The sequence below is a fragment of the Anas platyrhynchos genome, chromosome 14 (assembly GCF_047663525.1).
Source record: "Anas platyrhynchos isolate ZD024472 breed Pekin duck chromosome 14, IASCAAS_PekinDuck_T2T, whole genome shotgun sequence".
Taxonomy (NCBI): domain Eukaryota; kingdom Metazoa; phylum Chordata; class Aves; order Anseriformes; family Anatidae; genus Anas; species Anas platyrhynchos.
Window position 1 is genome coordinate 2,197,163 of NC_092600.1, and position 19,821 is coordinate 2,216,983.

The 19,821-nt window shown below is 40.0% G+C and overlaps 1 protein-coding gene across 8 annotated transcripts in view; it reads left to right on the top strand.

The window, feature by feature from the left end:
• Positions 1–19,821, top strand: part of RAPGEF6 (Rap guanine nucleotide exchange factor 6) — a 123,053-nt gene that overhangs the window by 95,158 nt on the left and 8,074 nt on the right. For 6 of the 8 annotated variants that reach the window (XM_038186366.2, XM_038186368.2, XM_038186361.2 and 3 more), the window contains 9 exons: positions 1,061–1,272; positions 2,158–2,281; positions 4,297–4,320; positions 6,848–7,068; positions 9,420–9,611; positions 10,859–10,993; positions 12,381–12,494; positions 15,393–15,618; positions 17,564–18,075. In XM_038186366.2, coding sequence (XP_038042294.1) covers positions 1,061–1,272; positions 2,158–2,281; positions 4,297–4,320; positions 6,848–7,068; positions 9,420–9,611; positions 10,859–10,993; positions 12,381–12,494; positions 15,393–15,618; positions 17,564–18,075 — 1,760 coding nt within the window. The remainder of the gene's footprint in view (positions 1–1,060; positions 1,273–2,157; positions 2,282–4,296; positions 4,321–6,847; positions 7,069–9,419; positions 9,612–10,858; positions 10,994–12,380; positions 12,495–15,392; positions 15,619–17,563; positions 18,076–19,821) is intronic. The other 2 variants (XM_038186363.2, XM_038186365.2) reach the window with 1 other exon arrangement.

Genomic DNA, 19,821 nt, shown 5'->3' on the forward strand with positions numbered 1-19,821 from the left:
TGGTTTATTGTGCATGGAGAAATGGCTGCTCTTACTCATGAGTTCAGCCTCACGATGCCGTGACTGAAGTGGTCTTTGGTCAAGAAACAGCAAACGGATTAGCTTTTTGTTTTGCCCATGTTTCCAGAGGAATATGTTTCTGTTAGCATTTGCCATAGAGATTCTCTTTCCTGCTTTGCATTTCATGTTAATGCGATGCCACGTGTTTTGTGAAATGGGATGATACCGTCTTAGTAAGAGGAGCTGGGGGGGGCACGTGGTAGATTTTTCATGTGAGAGAAGGCTTTGTGACTTTACAATAGCACGGGGAGAACTCTATGAAAAAAAAAATGACAAAATAAGTTTTTGAAGCCTTCAAAATGAGAAAAAAATAATCTCAAAACAGTAAATTCAATATTTGTATGATTCTAGGTTTGATAATGAATGCTGGGAACTATCACTTTCCAATGCTGCAGCCACAGGGACTTTGCAATCATTACCAAATTTCTTGGGCATAGTTTGTAACAAATTATGCTGGGGTGGATGTAGTGTTTTTTATTGCATCAAGCAAATTGTGGATGTTATTACTTAATCAGAATTAAAAGCAGCCGATGAGCTACACTTTGTTATCATGCCCTCAGTCGGTGCTTATTTATAAATGCTCCAAACATTCTCCTCTTAAATCTTTCCACTTGCTACAGCAGCCATGTATTCACCTCATTAATTTTTCACCCTTTTTGTCCTTATTGAAGTATAGGTTTACAGGAGAGAAGTGGTTCTTAAATTAACTGGGCATTGGTGCTGTGTTATAGAGGGCTTGTTTTGGCAGGCTGACTTGAAAGTCGTACTTTGTGAATAAGGAACAGTCACACTTTTTACGGTTCTCTTTTTTGCTTGCTCACAAGAGTGAGCAGCAGTGTTTTTGTGATGAACTTGCAACCTGGCATCCACCCAGCTTTCAGTTAACCTTGTGAAAACTGTTTTTAATCTCTAAAAAAGCCCCCCCAAACCCTTTGCTTCCTTACCAAAGGGAATGAATGATTCCACTGCCAGCTAATAACGAAATGTGTCTGCCTTGCAGCGGGTTAAATCTAGCTCCAGTAGCTCGGCTCAGAGGTACTTGGGAAAAGTTACCGAGCAAGTACGAAAAGCACCTCAGAGACCTTCAAGATCTTTTTGATCCGTCTCGAAACATGGCAAAATACCGCAACATCCTTAGCAGTCAGAGCATGCAGCCTCCAATTATTCCACTCTTCCCTGTTGTCAAGAAGGATATCACATTTCTACATGAAGGTAATGTCAAACATGGAGAAATAATAAACCAGGCATTGAATGTGTTTTAGCCCTTCCTTCAGTGCTCCCTTATTCAACAGATGCCTAAAAGAAAGGCGCCGTTGGTAAAGGTGCTTTTGATGCATCCCTTTAAGGATTAAAATGCAATATAACTCTGAATGCATAATAGAAGTGACTGATCCCAGATAAAAATCAAAATTTTGTGTTTTTAAAATTTGGAAAGCAATGCTAAATCACTATCATAAAGTTTAGGATGAAGGAGTTGGTGAGTGTGCTGACTAGTAATTACCCTACCAAAGTACTGTATTTCTCTTACAAAAAATTGTTGCTGCAGTGTTTCTAGGTTTTCATTCTATGTTGTGGCTTTCAGACAGCTACAATGATATAACACCTCCTACTCTTGCTTTCAGCATTTTCAAGGGGTTTTGTTTAAACATTTCATTTTTTGCTCCTTACACTGAGTTCTGTTCACAACTGGTTAAGGTGAAGCATTCCCCACTATACCGTATTCTTGGTTTGGATCTTTCAGAACTATTTGAACTAATTGCATGAAGTGAATGCTGTTGATGTCAGTTTTATTTATATGATATTAACATCTAAGTCAATGAATTTGGGCATACTTCATGTGGTCCTCTTTCCACCCACTAATACATGTTAATTAGAAATAGATTAGCAAAAGCAATGCTGGATAGTGTGAGTGGGCCTGACTGTCATTTGTGTTTTGCCAAAGTTTCTTGTTTTCCTGCTCTTTTGACTAAAGCAGTCTCGTTGGCAGGGTGGGCGGAAGGCTAATGTGGGGGACTAGATACACATTGCCCATAAAAAAAAAAAAAAAAAAAAGAAAAGTGTTCTTACTCTTTGTGTGTGTGTGTTTCAATTATGCAGGAAATGATTCTAAAGTGGACGGCCTGGTAAATTTCGAGAAACTCAGGATGATTGCCAAAGAAATCCGCCAAGTTGTCAGAATGACCTCAGCAAACATGGATCCAGCTGTAATGTTCAGACAAAGGTGTGCAATTTAGAAAGCTAGTAGGACTGAAGGTGTCTCAGAGTGGGTAGGGATCTGGGTTTGTGTGTGCATCGCTCTGTTAATATTTCATTGTGTAACATACCATTGACATTGACCATCAGAACCAAAATTGAATTATAGCTGATAGATGCTCCGAGGAGTTACTTTTAATGACTACTAAAACAATTTGCCTTCATAAAGCAAAGGAGAAAAGGCTCAATAAAATATTAATCAGTAGAATTTAGGGAGAGGTGTAGTATCAGATGAAAATAATATATAAACAAAACACATAAATCACCCATACATAAATCTGAGTGTTGCTTTTTTAAAAAGCAAGAGAAACTTCACTGTTAAAAAAAAATAATTTAAAAAAAAGTAACTTATTTATTCTAAGCACAGCTTGCTCCACCTACATAATGCTTTCTATCTTCAGGCTGTAAGCAGGTGGAGAGTGTTTTCTTAATTTTTTCCTTTTTTTCCTGATTCGTGATATCGTCAGCCTCTGTGTTAACAAACTGCAGAGTAAAAGCACCACGACTTCTAATCTGATGTTGATTAGCTCTAGATTATATTTAGTGGAACTAAGTAATTTCCTGGATCTGTTTTGCTTCCTCCTGCCTGAAGTAAAAGCACCAGCGGCCCCATCGTGTCTGTGTAGGATCCTGATGCCACCTCTGTGGCCTCAGTGTGCAGCCCAAATAGGGAGCAGGGGACAGTGAATCGCTGCAGTTTCTCCTTGGAAAAATGTCAGGATAACCTTTTGATTTGCCTGTTAGCCTCTTAGCATGTCTGCACTGGAGACAGAGGCAGTTTCTCTGCGGTCTTCTAATGGTCAGGATTCCCAGATGATAATGAATCCCGCTTGGTTTTTGTTTTCAGGGCTGGCTATAGGCAGACATAAGAATTTTGATTAAAATTGGTCAGATGGAAGTATGAGACAAAAATAACAAATCCCTTGTTAACATTGTTTAGGGATGGATTCCCTTCCAAGCAGTGGGTCACCTTCATGCTCTTGTACTTGAACTACCCAAACTTCCCTTTTAACATAAAATTATAAAGTTCCTTATCAGTAAATTACGGTCGCTTTTTAGAAAACTTGATGTTCACAAGTGAAATTTATCTATAAATAGACTTCCCCAATGCTCTTTCCATCTTCTGAGGCCTAATGAAACCTAATCATTAGCTGAATTTACTAGTAAATAAATAGTTACCCTTTAGTGTCTTTTTTCAGAATTACAGTAGACATTTTAATGACCATAATTTAAAATGTACACACTAACATAAAATGCATACGCATCTAATATTAGCGATAGTGCCAAAGATTAAAAGAAAATAATTCCATGTTTTCATCATTTATATTCATTTTCATTGCCTCTGGTGTTTGATCTATCAGTTTGTGTTATGAAGCACCAACAAATGTTTTTGAAGAAGATGAAAAATGAACAAGAAAAGATGTTTGTTAGTGGTAACATGAGACTTGCTAACAAGTTCATTACCAATTAATATAGAGCATCTAGTTTTTCAGCGGGTATTTGGCAAACAGCTTGTTTTCCAGCAAGCAATCAAGAGAAAATAACATCATAAACTCGAATGCTGATGATTTCTCATACATTTACTGTGGTCCTAATGCATATAATAAGTTAATGCAATTGCATTTTCTACAATATGAATAAGTTAAAAAGCCTTTGCTTGCTCCATCAAAATTGAGTTTGTCTTACGGGACATACTTAACAAGAATATTTAACGTGAGTTTGGTTTTTAAATTCAGAGCTTAAATTTAAAAATAAACAAAAAACTGATAGACGTTCTTCCATGTTGAAGTGTTTGAACGAGTCCTGTCCTTGCATTCCATAAAAACATTGTGTTGTTGTGTGAGAAGAATTTGCTGTATAGAGATCTTTTCTTTTCTGTTCTTTCCTGTCTACATCTTTCTTCCTGACTCTCAACTGTTTTATTTTTTTCCTGTGCTTTTCTGTTCAAATACATGCTTCAATGTATATGGCTCTTGCTTACAGGAAGAAGAGGTGGAGAAGTTTGGGGTAAGTGTAGAGATGAATGCAACTAAGATAAATAAAGATTATGCAACTCTTAACATACTGCATCCTCCTCGTTAGTGCATGCACCTGAAATACAGCATGCATTTTATTAACCCTGCGATACATATATTTTGGAAAACAGGAATAAGGGAGTTACAGTCAATTTTATACTGCAGCTATAAAGATTCTGAGTTGCTTCTGTGTGCTGGATAAGTCCTTTGCGTTTTGGCTTACTGCATAAAGAAAAAAAGCTGCTGTGCAGTTATACTGGAAGGCGAACTATTTTTGGAAATAAATAACGTGGTCTTTACATGTAAAAAAGTTTTAAGCCATTACGCACTATAAAGATGCATTGAATTGTGATAATATGTAAATTCCCCTTCTGAGGTTTGAGTCTAAGTTACAAATTATTTGTTTTTTAGTATATATACAATGTATTTCACATTTCATACACCAGAATCCTCACTGAAGTTTTACTTGTGCGAGGACTGACTGTCGAAATGACGACAAATGAGATTAACAAGGTTGGCTGGTGAAGTAGCTGACTCTTCCACATAACAAGTGATTTTAAGATGACATGGTAGCAGTATTTTGTGTGTTCTTATGTGTGTTTTTGCACATGACTTATTATCTGTGTTCCTCAGCCTATGTGCCTTTGCACACTCTGCTACTTGACTTATTATGGGCATCTGGTTTAAAGCCAGCTCTGCTTTAGTCTGCCAGCATTTTGCAGGAGGACGGATGCAGGAATGCTCCCGGTGGTTTGCTCTTGCTGCAAGTGCCTTGCAAGCTGCAGAGGGAGCTTAGCGTGGCAGAGCCATCAGCAGCAGCAAGCATCCAGGTTCAGATTTGCCAGTCCCTGAAGCGAGCTCAGCATCCTGTAGATGCCCCCAAGGGGGAGCTGGGCTAGCAGCAGTCAGTGGTCAGTCATCACCTGCACCCAGTGCAGCTCTCAATGAGAGTGCCTGGACCCCCTAAGCACCCCGTCCTGCTGGCACTGCCTTTCCTCCCAGCAGTGTGGTTGGTGATCTGTAGCCTTTGAACACAAATCAGTAACAAGAAATGATTTTTAAGGAAAATGAAATTATATTGACTCAAAAAGTCAAGTCTAGACTTAAAAGAAACTGTACATATGAAATAAAAGATTACATATATCATTAACAGAAAGATAATTTATATTCCTATAGAACAGGTCATAGTTTTGGTTTTACCTGTAGTGGAGATCAGTGGCTCCTTGCTTCAAATGGGTGTTAACAGTCCATTGTGCCATCTGTTGCTCTTCACCTGTAATAGTCATAGCTTTTTATTTAATTAAACTATACATTTCCACTCTGGTTTTTAAGCTTATATTTTCTCTTAGTTTAAGTTATTAAACATCTTAGAAAATATTGCAGGCAGGTGTCTTCCACCATTTCTTTGTTTTTAAACTTGGTGCATTTGATTCCTCAGGCTTCCTCAAATAATATGTTTAAGTCTGACTCTTAGCTATTACAGCTCTTCTGTGCTGGAGTTTGTTTAGTCTGCCACTTACAAGTCTGTAAATGCACCCAAGGTTTTGATAATAAACCTCACTAAGAATTTTGCCCTTGAAAATAAAGTTAATTCTGTTACCTCCATTTATTAAAAAAAAATAAAATAAAATTGGTTGGGACAGAGGTGGCTGTATGACTTTTAAAGTCAAAGCAGAGTTGATGTGTATATTTAACTATATCAAGGTCAATTGTTTGGTCACTGATTCAGTGTGAACAGGAGTGACAGCCATGAATAGTAATTGATGTGCATTAATGATTTAGTTAACTGATTTATTTTTGCTTCAGTTGCTAGTAGAATTGGCAGCTCAGAATTAGGCGTATTCAGGAGCTTTGTCTTTCAAAAATGTGAGTCTATACATGTCTGAGTATATGTATGTCATCGCTGCCTTCCTGACCTCTGTTGGGATCCGATTTTTAATGAGCTGCTCTTCTGTGGGGTTTTTACTTAATTGCAGAAATAAATTAAGCGCACAACAAAATGTACTTTGCATATTTAACACAGTTTTTCCCTTATTTAAGCATAGTCTGAAGCTCAGTTTTTTAAGAGGATTACAGTAGTCACTCACTTGTGTAGTCAGCTGGATTGTAAGAAGTTTCTGGCATAAGCCTGAAGCATACAGTGGGTACCAGCTTCCTTAAACCAACAAAGTTATCAAATTTATCCACTAATACTGTCCGTAGAAATAGCGTGGGGTTTGCAGAACAAGCCCTGATTCATTAGCTGAGCAAAATGGGTACTTTACACAGTGTCGCGCCTCGTTCTTGCTAGTTCCACACTTTCATGTGCAGTCCTTTCCTAGGCTCCAGTTGCTGCTATCAGTTTTACCAGAACATTTTAAGACAACTGTTGTTTTAATGCTGTTCATCTTTTTAACTCATTTGCATCAGCATGCACTAGCCCTAACTGAAGATTATTAATCTGCTTTGGGGTGTGCTACTTAAGCTCCTCGTTGCTGTCGAGAGCCAAAAATTGACCGCTTTGCTCTTTTCTTTTCTAGGTCTCTGAGCCAGGGCAGCACGAACTCGAACATGCTGGATGTGCAGGGAGGTGCTCACAAGAAGCGGGCCCGGCGCAGCTCACTGCTCAATGCCAAGAAGCTGTACGAGGACGCCCAGATGGCGAGGAAGGTGAAGCAGTACTTGTCCAACCTGAACGTGGAGACAGATGAAGAAAAGATCCAAATTCTGTCACTGCAGTGTGAGCCTGCATATAGCACTCGTAAGTACGGTTATATGTAAGGGTAGATTACCACGAAATTGGTGAAAATGTTGTTCCTTCCCTAGAAACACCCGTTTAAGATCTTTCTCTTCTCCCTTCAAGAAAAATTGCTCTAGGAAATAACTTGTTTGTCAATTCATATCTTAACTAATGTGGTTTCAGCAAGCCGGCATTTATATTCTGATCTTGGTTGAGTTCAGAAAACTTCAATGATTTTTTTTGTTTTGACCTTTAGTTCTTAAACTCCGTGTCTTTTTAGCAGTCTGGAACGGAATTCAATAGTACATTAGCTATATTCTTGCCCTGCTGTCCTTGTACAGAATTAGGAAGGATAAAAGTAACGTTTACCATATGAACAGCAAGAAAATGAAAAGAGACAAAATCAATATAAACTGCAATGACTTACAGCTTAGAATAAACAAAGATTGCTGAGAAGCAGAAGTCAAGTCAATATTGACTGATGGGATTGACATGGCTTGACAGTCAAAAATAGAGGACTACAGCAGGACAGTTTTCATAATTTGAAGTCCTGTGCAACTGTCCAACTAAAACTATTATCTGCTCTCTTACACAGTGCAGTGAATTCTTATTTCAAATTGAGAAGTGGTAATTTCATTTTATTTTGGTTCTGAGAGATTTTCAAATGCCCCAACCACGAAGTTGTCTCAAAATAGAACAGTAGTAACCTTGCTAATCAAAATAATGTTTCATGCTTGTCTGATGTACAAACACAGCATTTTAAGTCATTTTGGTCCTCAAATACCATTTTATCTGTGATGAGGTAAGTTAAGATCATGAATAGATGATGACATCTTGAAGATAAGATTTTAGGTCCTTTCCATTATTCAGTATTAGGAGTGCAAATCCCTGTTATTTCCCAAAGTGCCTTCCTAAGCATTTCTTCTTAAATAGTAGTGATATAGGAAAAGGCCATACTTAGTTCCCTTTTTGAAAATGTTAAATCTTGTTTTCACACGGATTTTATGCCTGAGGTCGCAGGAAATCACAGGTAGCTCTGAATAGGAAGATGCAAGGCATCTGTATGCTGATAGAGGTATGCTTCCAGTGCTCTGTTTGGCTGTGTAGGTAATGGAAGATACGTAATGGTGGTTTTATGCACTCTTTTTTTCCCCCTGTAGAAAAAACAAAGCATGCCAGGATGAATTCTTAATAGATGATATATGTGAATACATAACAGGTGGTTGTATTGTGCCCAGGAGACGAATATAAATGTTATGAGGTTATTTTTCAATTCTTTTAAATTAGGCACATATGATTTAAATAAATATTGTTTGAACAGTGCTAGCCATAGATATTTGGAAGTTAAAATCTGGGAATATATATTGACTGCTTTACTCCCAACAGTTAAGCAAATCAAGTCCTTTTTTTCTTAAGCTTCAAAAAAGGAAAATGAAGGCTAAATGGACTTGCAAATAAATATAGAAGAACGGCATATTATCAAAATATATCATAAATAAAGGAAAAAAAAGGTTGAGATCATAGTCGTAATTTGCAGAGCTAGCAGAAAGAATGGGGAATGAATGCGGAGCACAGGGGAGCATCTCCTTATGGTTTTTGTTCCAGTGGAGCCGGAGCAATATAATGTTCCAGGGGAAGGTGCTCTGCACATGGTGCATTTGCCCACGTTACGTATATAAATTTTAATGGGGTAGATTTGAGTCAGGGATCCTGGTACGTAGTTTTGCAGATGGTTTTTGTGCAGATAACTTTTTCTGCTCATGTTCAGACAAGTAGGAGGTACAGCTGCCCACTCGTATCTCAGAAGTGAAATTCTCCTTCCTTTGCTAGCAGGAACAATGAGCAGGGGTTAATCTGCAATCCACACATTTCCAAGGTAATTTAAGGGAAGTCAGATGGTCTTAACTTCAGAGTTTATTAATTGCTGTGTAATTAAGGTAGAAACTGAATCAGTTCCCTGCGTTGCAAATCAATTGTGCCACCTAGTGAACTGTTTGATGCCGGATGCAAAGCAACCTCTCCTTCTCCCTTCTGTGGCATAACATAATTTTGAAGGAGATGTTGCTGTTAAGTTTTTGTGCCCTATGTACAAGCATTTAAAATATGGAATATAATTGTAGTAGAAACAAATAACTTTTTTTTGTCTTTGGATAAAGTACTTGTATGACACTTCAAAGGGTTTAGTTTTTTAATGTCATTTCAGGCACCTGGCTCTTCAGTGCAACAAGCTAGGAATGTTTGGAATAAAAAAACATTTTGAATGTTCAATCTGCTTCGTACCATGGTTGCTTCTGACTGTTTGTACTTAGAATGACTGTAATAATCCTGCCGTTCAAAGTGCAAGATATTTATGTCCAGTTTTTCCATAACAGTGACAAAGAATTTAAGTGAGAGAAGAGGGGCGAAATCCTCCGAAATGTCTCCAGTACCCATGAGATCAATCGGCCAAACCACTAAAGCACATCAGCATCAGCAGAACAGAATGAGTCAAGTTCTTCAGGTTCCAACTGTGAACTTATATCCCAGTAGAAAGAAGGGACTGACAAAGGATCATGTCACATTCAGTGAGTATCTTCAGCTATCTGGAGCTGTTTGTAGCTGGGTGGATTATCTGAGACCTCTTTATGCATGTATCTCAGTTAGTCATTCAAGAAAATGACTTGGGCTTCTAACTAAAGTGATCTTACTATGTCTCTCGAGCAGGCCAGATATACAGGATTAAATCTGTTGCTCTATATTCCCAGATTCTAAAGAGATCTTTCTGCAGCTGAGTAGAATTGCATAGTTTGTTTATTTTCATGACAAAATGAAGTATGATGCTTCTCAATGAAATCATAGGAACAAGTCAAACACATTTAATATTTTAAGCTCTGGAACACAGTTATAACAAGCTTATTGTCAAAAGGAGAAACACTTGTTACTAGTTGTTCCTAGTGAGCATTACATTTCTTTTGTTTCTACATTTACCAGTTGCAAAGCAGTATTATGCATTAAAATGCTTTTGGTGTATTTGCATAACTGTTGGGTCATTTAAAAGGTAAGGTTATTTTAAATGGCTTATTAAATAAAATTAGTTGCAGTTAATAAATGATAGGAAATGATTCTATGATACACTGAGCATCAATGTTCATTAAAATAGTTTTAGAAAAAAGTCTATTGCAGCATATGTGTTATAACAGTGGTTGTAGTTACTGTTTATTCTCAATTCTCCTCTTGAAAGCCTGTGCATCCTGATATATTCCAGAAGCTTTTTTGAGAGGTATTTCTTCACTCCCTTATGTTCAGTGTTAATACAACAAACTGAGAAATTTAATGAACTCTTTACCACTGTCCTGTGCAAGATGGCAAAAGATACTGAATTATCAGTTTGCTAATTACTGTGGTAAACTGATTTTGCTAATTGTGCTGTGTTCTGTGTAGTGCCTGCAATTACTGATTTAAGAACTCCTGATTCAGAAGATCTTGAATGCATTTGTTGGCTATGATGAAAATTGTTTTCAGCACTGTCTCAACAGTGTCAAGGGCAAGGTTTTCCTCCAAGCGTTATGCTTTATACAGTTCTTAGTCCTTTGTCAAACCTACAACCAGAGTATCTGTGGGGATGGTTCCAGTTGTGGATGTTTCAACACATTTCAGTTGAGCAGCTGGCAATAGTAGCATCAGTGACCATGGCGTGCAGAATTCATCCAAGCATCTGCTCCAGTATTTGTTGAATTCTTCAGTGATTGTTAATATGATGTTTTTGTGGCCACAGATATTGCTAACTTGAAAAAAGAGTAATATATAGTAAATGATTGCATTGTTGTTGTAGGTACAGGCTCTCCACAGAAGTCATTAAGCTTGTCTGAGGAAGTAAGTACCAAGAAGCAGACAGAAGACACTATGTCCATGGCATCTTCTTTGCACTCCAGCCCACCAGCTTCCCCTCAGGGCTCTCCACGCAAAGGTACGTGTGCTTCATCAGTGCTCACAGTGTGCAGCGTCTGGGTGAGCAGCTTGTGCCAGTGCTCTACAGAAAACAGGGTAACAGTGTGAGGAACATTCCTTGGTAATTACATGTAAGAGAGATGGTAATTAAATTATTTCATATCAAGAATAGAACCATGCATTCCTGTCAATTAATAATAGACGTTCTTTTCCAATGTGTTTATGTTTTAGCCTTAAAAGTGACCTAATGTTTAAGGAGTGGAATAATTAATTTCATTCAAATAGCTTAAGTGCTTCTGACAGAATTCCTTATAGGTCTTAGATGCTTTGACACCACCAGTGCATCATTCCGGATCTAGGTGATCACTAAGGTTAACGTGATTCGCACACTCGGGGTTTTCCTGAAGAAAGCAGGGTTGCACAGAAACTGCAGCTGTTGTGACTGCTTACGTTTTTGCCTAAGGTAGCTGGAATATCGGATGATTAGCTGGAGCTGGCAATAAAATACTGCTGTAATTCTCCACAACAGATGGTTTTGATAGCTACGAAAGAAGTGCATTCATCCAAATCCCAGAGTTGTTATTCATATTTTTGTTCTTATGCACAGGGCTTTGTATATATCCCTGTCTATCATGATGCCCCAAGAATCCCTTTTTCTGATATCTTCATCTTAAAAGACCTGCATCACTTCATCGTTAGTCAAGCTTGGATGGGAATTCATTTGAAATCTCTTAACACCACTTTCTAGTCAGCCAGTGTGGTCAGTGTTGAACAGTGTAAGGCATTTCTCCATCCCTGCTGCGCTGCTTTTGACTCACTGACAGCCCAGAGCCGCTGGGTTGGCATGGCATGGCATGGTGACTTGCTGCGTCTTCTCACCTGTTGCAGTGTGAGATCGTGCTGGCCCATCCACTTTGGCTGTCACAAGATCTGTTTCCCTTAGGAGAATGTCACTTGGTTTACTTAAACACAGCATATGTACAAGAGCCGTAACTCCTTGGATTGCCAAACCTGGTTCCACTGAGATTCCACTTCTCTTGTATTTCTCTTATAAACATGTTATGTTTGCTGACTTTCTTTGTAAATAATGTTTTATTTCTTTGGGGATTATTTCCTTAATTCAACTTGCTTTTGGCCTATTTTTAGCACTGAATTAATTTGATTAAGGTAATCCGTATCCTGTTGTGTGCGTACTGTTAACGGCTTATTGAGCTAAAATTAGGTGCTTCACAGACAGCTGGAAGACATAATTTTAGGCATGAACACAGTTCACTAAATCTTCAATTTAATTTTCTTTTAAGTTGTTCCCAAGTCACGTGCAAATAAGACCGAAGAATTATTTTTTAAATCAACGCATTGCTTTTGCTGTTACTTACCGAGATCTGTCTGTGTGCACTTCATTGTAGTTGGTAACATCCAGAGGTCGGATAACTGCAGTCAGATGAATCTCTCTGGGTCTTCCTCATCCCTCGCCAGTGAAACCAGCAACAAGAACAGCGGACAGCGCAGCTACGGAATAGGTGGGGCTTACTTACAAAAGAAAATTCAGATGATTGTCAAAGCAAGAGGCAGTTCTGACGTAAGTGAAAAGGCAGAAAGAAAGGATGAGAGTGAAAAGGCAGAAGCTGAGCATGAGCGCAGGAGAGAGAAGGGACTGCTGTTTGGAAGACTTAGGGAAAGAAGCTTCTCCAGGGAAAGAACAGCCTTTACTGCAAAAAGCGAAACAGAGCACATTCAAGCCTCAGAAAGCAGCAAAAAACAAAAGGACAGAGACAGTGATGAGACAGTGAACACAGCAAGTATCTATAGCAACAGCAATCTACTGACATGTGACTGTCTACAGATGGGGCCTAGAAGGAGAAGGAAGACTCTGTGATGTATTTTTAGAAGAAAGACTATGATGTCCATTTCATACCAGATACGCTCATGTAACCCAAGTTATGTTAGCATTATGCAGTTGCATACAGACTCATTAAAATATGTTTATTTTTTTAATGTACTTCCGTTCACCTTTTCAAAAATAGAAGGTATTTGTGTCAGTATAACTAATCACCCTTACAGTGTAGTAAAAGAAATAATGTGAAGTTCAGAAAATCAAGGAACAGGTACAGTGAGTTCTGTTGTTTAGTGTTTTGCAAATGCCAGTGAAACAGAAAGTTCTGTAGTGTTCTTTACATTTGACTCGAAGTAGTCCTTTGTACTATGTAAAACAGATGATCACTTCCAGCGTTGGTGGGGTTTGTGGATATTTGCATTGGCCACATCTTATTCTGCTAAGTTTTCCAGCCCGGCAAAGATTTGCATTTAGGCTGTTTATGTATGTGTGCCGTTATTTAATGACTCAGCTTTCAGATAGTGCTCATCTGTTTAACAAGGAGGAGACCTTTTGTTCTACAGATCTTTGAGGTACTTGAAGAACAGTGTCTTAAAAGGGACACAGTGAGAACGTTTCTTAACTGTAGTACAGCGGTGTTAATTTTAGAGAGCAAAATAAAGAATATGAGGTATTATTACCAAAGGAAAGGAAACTAAAAATTGACATTAAAAACATTAGTCTTAAATTTGTTGTTATTCATAAATTTGTCAGTTCTCTAGTTGGGTAATATTGATGGTATTTAATGCTCGTATAGCTCTCAATTGTACAGCAATAAGCAAGCTTAAACTGTGAAATTTCTCAAACTGAGAGCTGTATGCTCAGTGGCATGTATGCCAGTGGTCTAGATGCCATGTTAAACGATCTCTGTTGTTTTTTGTGGATTTGATGGCATTGGTCTTCTGTATTAAGTTGTGTGAACCACTGTCATGGTTTTTAATTGCCTGATCACTTCACAATTTCACCTAATCGATGTGAATATATGACAGTTCAGCTCAAAGGCACAGGTAGGTAAAAATGAAGTGAAAAATTGAGCAATTGGCAGGAAACTGGGTAAAACAAAATCCTAATCTGAGGACTATGTCAACTATGTATTGATATGGTCTCCTGTAAAGAAGGCAGGCAATGTTTTGATTAGTTTACATACGCTCATTTTAACTATACATGCAGCAGTTGTTGATGCAGTATTTTCAAATAAAGGTTCTAACTTTGTAATTTTATGCACGTAATGTAAGGCATATCGTAGTCATTTTCTCAGTGAAGGTAGGATAAGGCAGGTTTGTATAACTTGACATGCAGTGGATTTGCTATAGAGAAACTCAGTGGGAACTTCAAGGAAAATAATATTTAAATGCAAACAAAAAACAGCAGACAGCAAAATAACAAAAAACAACACAACGAAACAGTTATTAATCCAGGACCTGTTGCCCTCAAACAAATGGGAGCAACCCGCAGCTGTGGGACAGTTATGTGAGGCAAAATATTTTTAAAACAAGCAAAGCAAATGGCTTTACCAGACACCTCCTGAATATGTTGCCTGACGATACAGCAGGACGAGCTTCAGCAGGGTCAGTCCCTAAACCTGAAGGCCCTCAGAGCATGGTTGCCCTCAGACCAGCACAGAGGCATTTTGCCAAATTCAGGTCTTTTCAATTCTATCCCTCATTCTCTGAGGTCATCACAAGATTAATCAAGTTGTCCATACTGAGTGCTTTTTCTAATATGGTCTAGGAACAGGTATCCCAATCTGAGTCACCTTAGTTGTGCCAGCAGAAGAGTATACAGGGTACCTGTAACCAGAGCCCATGAAGACCCCACTATAGCAGCATTTTTTAGGTCTACTACAGGTACTAGTGGAAAGTATTGCATATATGGGCCTATACACATTGTTTGTATTTGAAACAAGTTATTTGAGGGCAAAGCCAAGCAGAAAAAAAGTGTGGTATGTTTTGCTCTGAAACTGGTGAGGCCTTCAGCTGTTTCCCTTCTGCGTGAGGAGTGCTGGTGTCTGGTCCGGCTCCTGCCAAAGTTGTGTTTCCCACTTTTGCTTCCTGATCTGTTAATTCTGGAACGGATAATAAAACTGAAATGGGCCATATGGCTTATCCCTGAGTGCTAATAGCTCACTTTTACCTCAGTCAGCATCTCCTCGGCCTCTGCCAAAACCTTTTTTTGAGTCTCTCATGACAGTAGGCCAGAGGAAGCTGTGGGAATGCACGGCTTTTATAGTAGGGGACTGAGCGCTTGTAAGATTGGAGAGATCTCATCTATCCACCCACTGTGCGTGATCCTGTTGACGCTGGTTTAGCCATATGGTCTTGGATGGCTGTGGAGTTGCAGCTAGGTTACCGGGGGCACTCGGCTTGCGTTAATAAATTGCAGTACTAGATGCTGGCAGATGCTAAAAGCTTTAGTACTATAACAACTTCACTGGGCTGATTGCAAGTAGGATTCGGTATTATCTTTAAATATCCATGATACGTGTGTTAATGCTCCACTGACATACCCAGTGACCTCTTCGACGTGCTCTTCTCCTCTCCTGCAGGCTACGCCCTCATACCTTCCACGAAATCCGACAACTTCTCGGACTCCAGTCACAGCGAGATTTCGTCCCGCTCCAGCATCGTGAGCAACTGCTCGGTGGACTCGATGTCGGCAGCGCTGCAGGACGAGAGGGGCCTGTCCCAGTCGCTGACGGTGGTGGACGCCGCGGGGGCAGACAGGAAGGAGCACCCGCAGCCGCTGACGGACTACGGCCAGCCCTGCCCCGGGTGAGACGAGCTGTGTCAGGCTGGACATGGTCCTGTGGTGTAAGAGAGGGGAGTGAAGGTTTTGGCAGGGTGCAGTTACAAACTCTGAGCTGTTAGAAGCCGGAGTGTTGGCTGCTCTGTATGGGAAGTGCACATTTTCCCATGAAACGTTCATAAACAACAGCTTGCGCACATCACTGGGGTTCAGGTGGATGTCTCTTGTAGTAAACTGAAAACATATTAAAAGCTAGTCTGATATTTAACAAATCACTCGCTGTGAGGTACCAAGAGAGCAGAACAAGAACAGGATGATACAAACAGTATCTCAGTCAGCAGTACCAGTCACTTAACGTACTCTAATATGATTTTTAAGGATTTTTTATTATTATTCTTTGCCTAGGCAGAGTGAAAGCTTGCTGCCACTGTCTTCCTGAGAGTTTGCACATGCAATGTTGTTACCTTAGTGCAATGAGAATGCATCCTGAGGTGCCCCTTAAAACTGAAGCTTTTTGGTTTTGTTTTACTACATTTTAAGCCTTGATCCACAGAATTTAATATGTGGAAATCTCCTTGGGATGGCGTGTTCTGTCCTCAGATGTTGCAGATTCAAGTCAATGAGAGATTCTCCTCACATTTCTAGTCTTTACAGGTCATTTTAAAAGCAGTCAAATCCTTTTATAACCGAACACTATAAGGAGCTGTGTGTTGTTTCTGTATAATTGATTTTAATACACCAGCATTCTGCAGAGTTCTCTCCCCTGTGAAGAGACCTTAGTGTATGTTTTGCCAGGGCGATGCAGCCTTTAAGAAATTGTTTTGGTTTATCCCCTTGTGCTAAAATGGGCATTAAAAGGTGTGGTTCATAACCTAAAGTAATTCCCTTTTCTACAAGGCATAACAGATGCTGAGTGTAGGCAGAGCTCAGTGTGCTGAGCGAAATGCCCCTTGCGCTGGGTCACTGGCACCTTGCCTTCAGGATGTGCAAAGCTGCCTTCAGAACTGAAGTGCAGCACCAAGGATGTTGTTGCTTTACAAACTGGGTTCTGTTTGCAAATCAAAGGCAGATTGTTCAAGGTTTGTGGTTGCTCTTCTAGGCTTTAGGTTCAAGGGGTTGTGGAGGTAAGAAAACAGGTTTTATGCTAGAATTTAAAAAATAGAAAAACAAGGGGGAAAAACAAGTTGTTCACACATACATAAGAAACTTTCCTCTATCTCCCAATGTGTCAATGCATGGGAGAGGTAAAGTGTTGGATTTTCGTGTTGTGCTTTCCATACATTTGTTAACATAACCTAAAATAGTTAAGAGACTTGAATAATGTCTAGTGCTTCTAACTTCTTGTTTTCTAAACTTGTGCAAACCGGGCTTTATTTTTTCTTAATTATGTGTTGACAATGACTAGAGCTTCAAGCAGCCATTTTTTAACAAGAAATTTAGTTTTTGAGCTTTCAGAATTTCTGCCATTCCAGATCCCTTCCACAAGTGTCACTTACGCCCACTATTTCCAAATGTTACTCAAATAAAACTACCTCACTGACTTGCTTTGACCAAAGGTGTTTTTTATTCTGAACCCAAGTATATTATTTTGTTTTTGTTTTACAAGTACAGAGAAAAAGTAGTGGTGTGGAACTCAGGTGTAATTACTCCTCTGCTTTCTCTCAAGTCTTGCTGTAGTTGATAGAGGAAAGCTGCTGTGGACCAGGCTTTTAGGAGTCTGGGGTCAAGCCTCTTAGGTGTGTTGCAGACTTGTTTCTTCTTCCAAAACAGAGCTGCCCTCCCACAGCATGCACTAATGAGCCAGGAACAAACCAGTATCTCTTTGCTGGGCTTGCATGTGTCCTGACCTTGCTGCATACCTGTTATAAAACCAGAGATTAGTTCCCTCTAAAACCAGGTAATTGTCTCTGCGTACACCACTGTTGTTTTAAAAGCTAATGAGTTTCTGATTCTTGTTGTTTCCAACTGCAGCTGGTCAATCACAAGGCCTGCTCTGATCAGAGGGATGGCTTTCACCTCGTCCATGAGCAACGAGGAGATCTCCCACGACCACATCACAGTAGAGGCTGCAGACAGCGGCCGGGGAAGCTGGACTTCATGCTCAAGTAGCTCTCATGACAACTTCCAGAATATCCCGAACCAGAAGAGCTGGGATCTCCTCAATTCCTACCGCCACACCCAGCTGGATGGACCTATAGCCGAAGTTGATCCCACAAACTGTTACTCAGAGGAGGCTTATTTATATTCCGAAGCCTTTTCCAAAAACAACAGGCAGTCGAAAGCCAGCGTGGAGCACGATCAGTCTCGGCAGAGCTGGGCCTCCTCGAGCTCTCTGTCGGACACGTATGAGACAAACTATGGGACAATTAAGCGCAGGGGGCTGGAGAACTCTACGTCAGAGCAGACGGAGGTTTTGGACTCTAAACCAGGCACTGACACAACTTACAAAACTGTTACTTCGAGTACAGAAAAAGGCCTGATAGGTAAGCCAAGCCAAAGGCTTGTGGAAGCTTCTACATCTGTTTTGCATTGTGATATTAAGTTGTTAAGAAATGACATCAGCAGATCTGGGGGCTGGATTGCATGTTAAATTCAGCTTTACATGTGGTTTTAATCAGAACGCTGCTCAGAGAGTGTGTTTTCAAACCACCTTCTCTTGCATTAGGAAAATTGAAATAATAAAACAGCACACTTCCCAGTCGCTTTATGGGTCTGCAGGAGAACTGTCCTCATGAAAATGTCAGACAGTTCCTCTCTGTAGTAAGACCTTTTATTTTTTTGGGTGTTTTTGGAAGCCCTCATCACTGTAGACTTTCCTGTGTTAAAGAGCAATGAGCACAGCTCCTCAAAGAGTCCTTACAATGCAGACTTTCCATGATCCTGAGAGAGAAGAGTGTGATTGCTGAGTGGTACAAAGCACCTCCACCTCTGGAGCTGGGGCACGTTTCATCCACAGGACTTGTGTGCCCAGAGGCTCAAGGGAAAAGCAGATTCACTTCCTACCATTGCGATGTTAAACTGCCATTTATTTGGGTACACGGCTGAGATTTGGCTATGTACAAAAGGAGAAAATATTACAAAATGTCTTCCCAAAATGTGCAGTTTTACCAAGCAAGATGTTCTTCCACTGTCCTAGCGAGTTTAGCTGCCAGACTGCCAAAACAAAGGGAACTGGGTTACAACAAGATAAAACATGGAGTGCAGAGCTCTCTAAACTCTAAGCCAAGAGTGCAGCTGAAATGCAATTTAATTACTGCCTAGATTGCTAGAGGGTTTGTGTTATCAAAGGTAATTGCCTGAACAAACATTGCACACAGGGTGGAGGTCTTGGATTGCATTCCTCCTCCTTGGCTTTGCAAAGAAGGGCAGCATGGTGGAGCCTTGCAGCAGGCTGGCCCAGAGCTTTCTCCTGTGCATGGACTTTGCTCTTGTCGCCTTTCAGAACTGCTTGTGAGCTGCTGAGCTATCTTAGGGCATGGCATGGCAGCTATTCAGGCCATGCTGTCCTTGCTCACGGCTGTGTCTCTTGGTTTTAACTCCGAATATTGCACCGTGTAGCTTGTCTCCTTGATGCAGTCATAGCAAGCTGGTGAGAAACTCAGCCCTGTGCTCCAGTAGAGCATGCATATGCCTAAAGAGAGACCTGATACAGGTGGATATGATTTCTGGTTTGCAGATGCTAATCTGATAGCTGTGCATCATCATACAATATGCCAAAGATATTTTTGCTTTATTTCACCATTTGCTTATTCTGTACAGACAGCTTGTTACTAGAGCCTGTAATGACTGCATGCATTCACAATACTGTAAACAAAGCAAGAATCTTCAGTTCGTTTGCTTAATGAGAGCTGGTGTTGAATAGTCCCCCCAAAGAACTGGCACATACGTTCTTGCCTGAAACCTCCGAAACAGAGCTGGAAAGCCACTGCCCACACACTGCTGCCAGAATGTGGTCTTGGCAGAGCAGCCAGCGTGCTGACTGCTTGCATGCCTCTGCGTTGTGCAGCACCCAGCTTTTACTTAGAGGAGACATCAAAATTCCTGCTTCTGCCTCTTAGGTTTCCCTTAACCACTGTGTGGAATTCACCATAGTTTCTTTATAAAGTGAATTCTCAGAGAAGGTGATCATCTGCTTTGGAGGGGGTCCGTGGTAGACTTAGTTTTGCATCTCCAGTAGGTTTTGCTTAAAAGATGAGGAACATGGACCGTAACATTCTTGTTCTAATTGC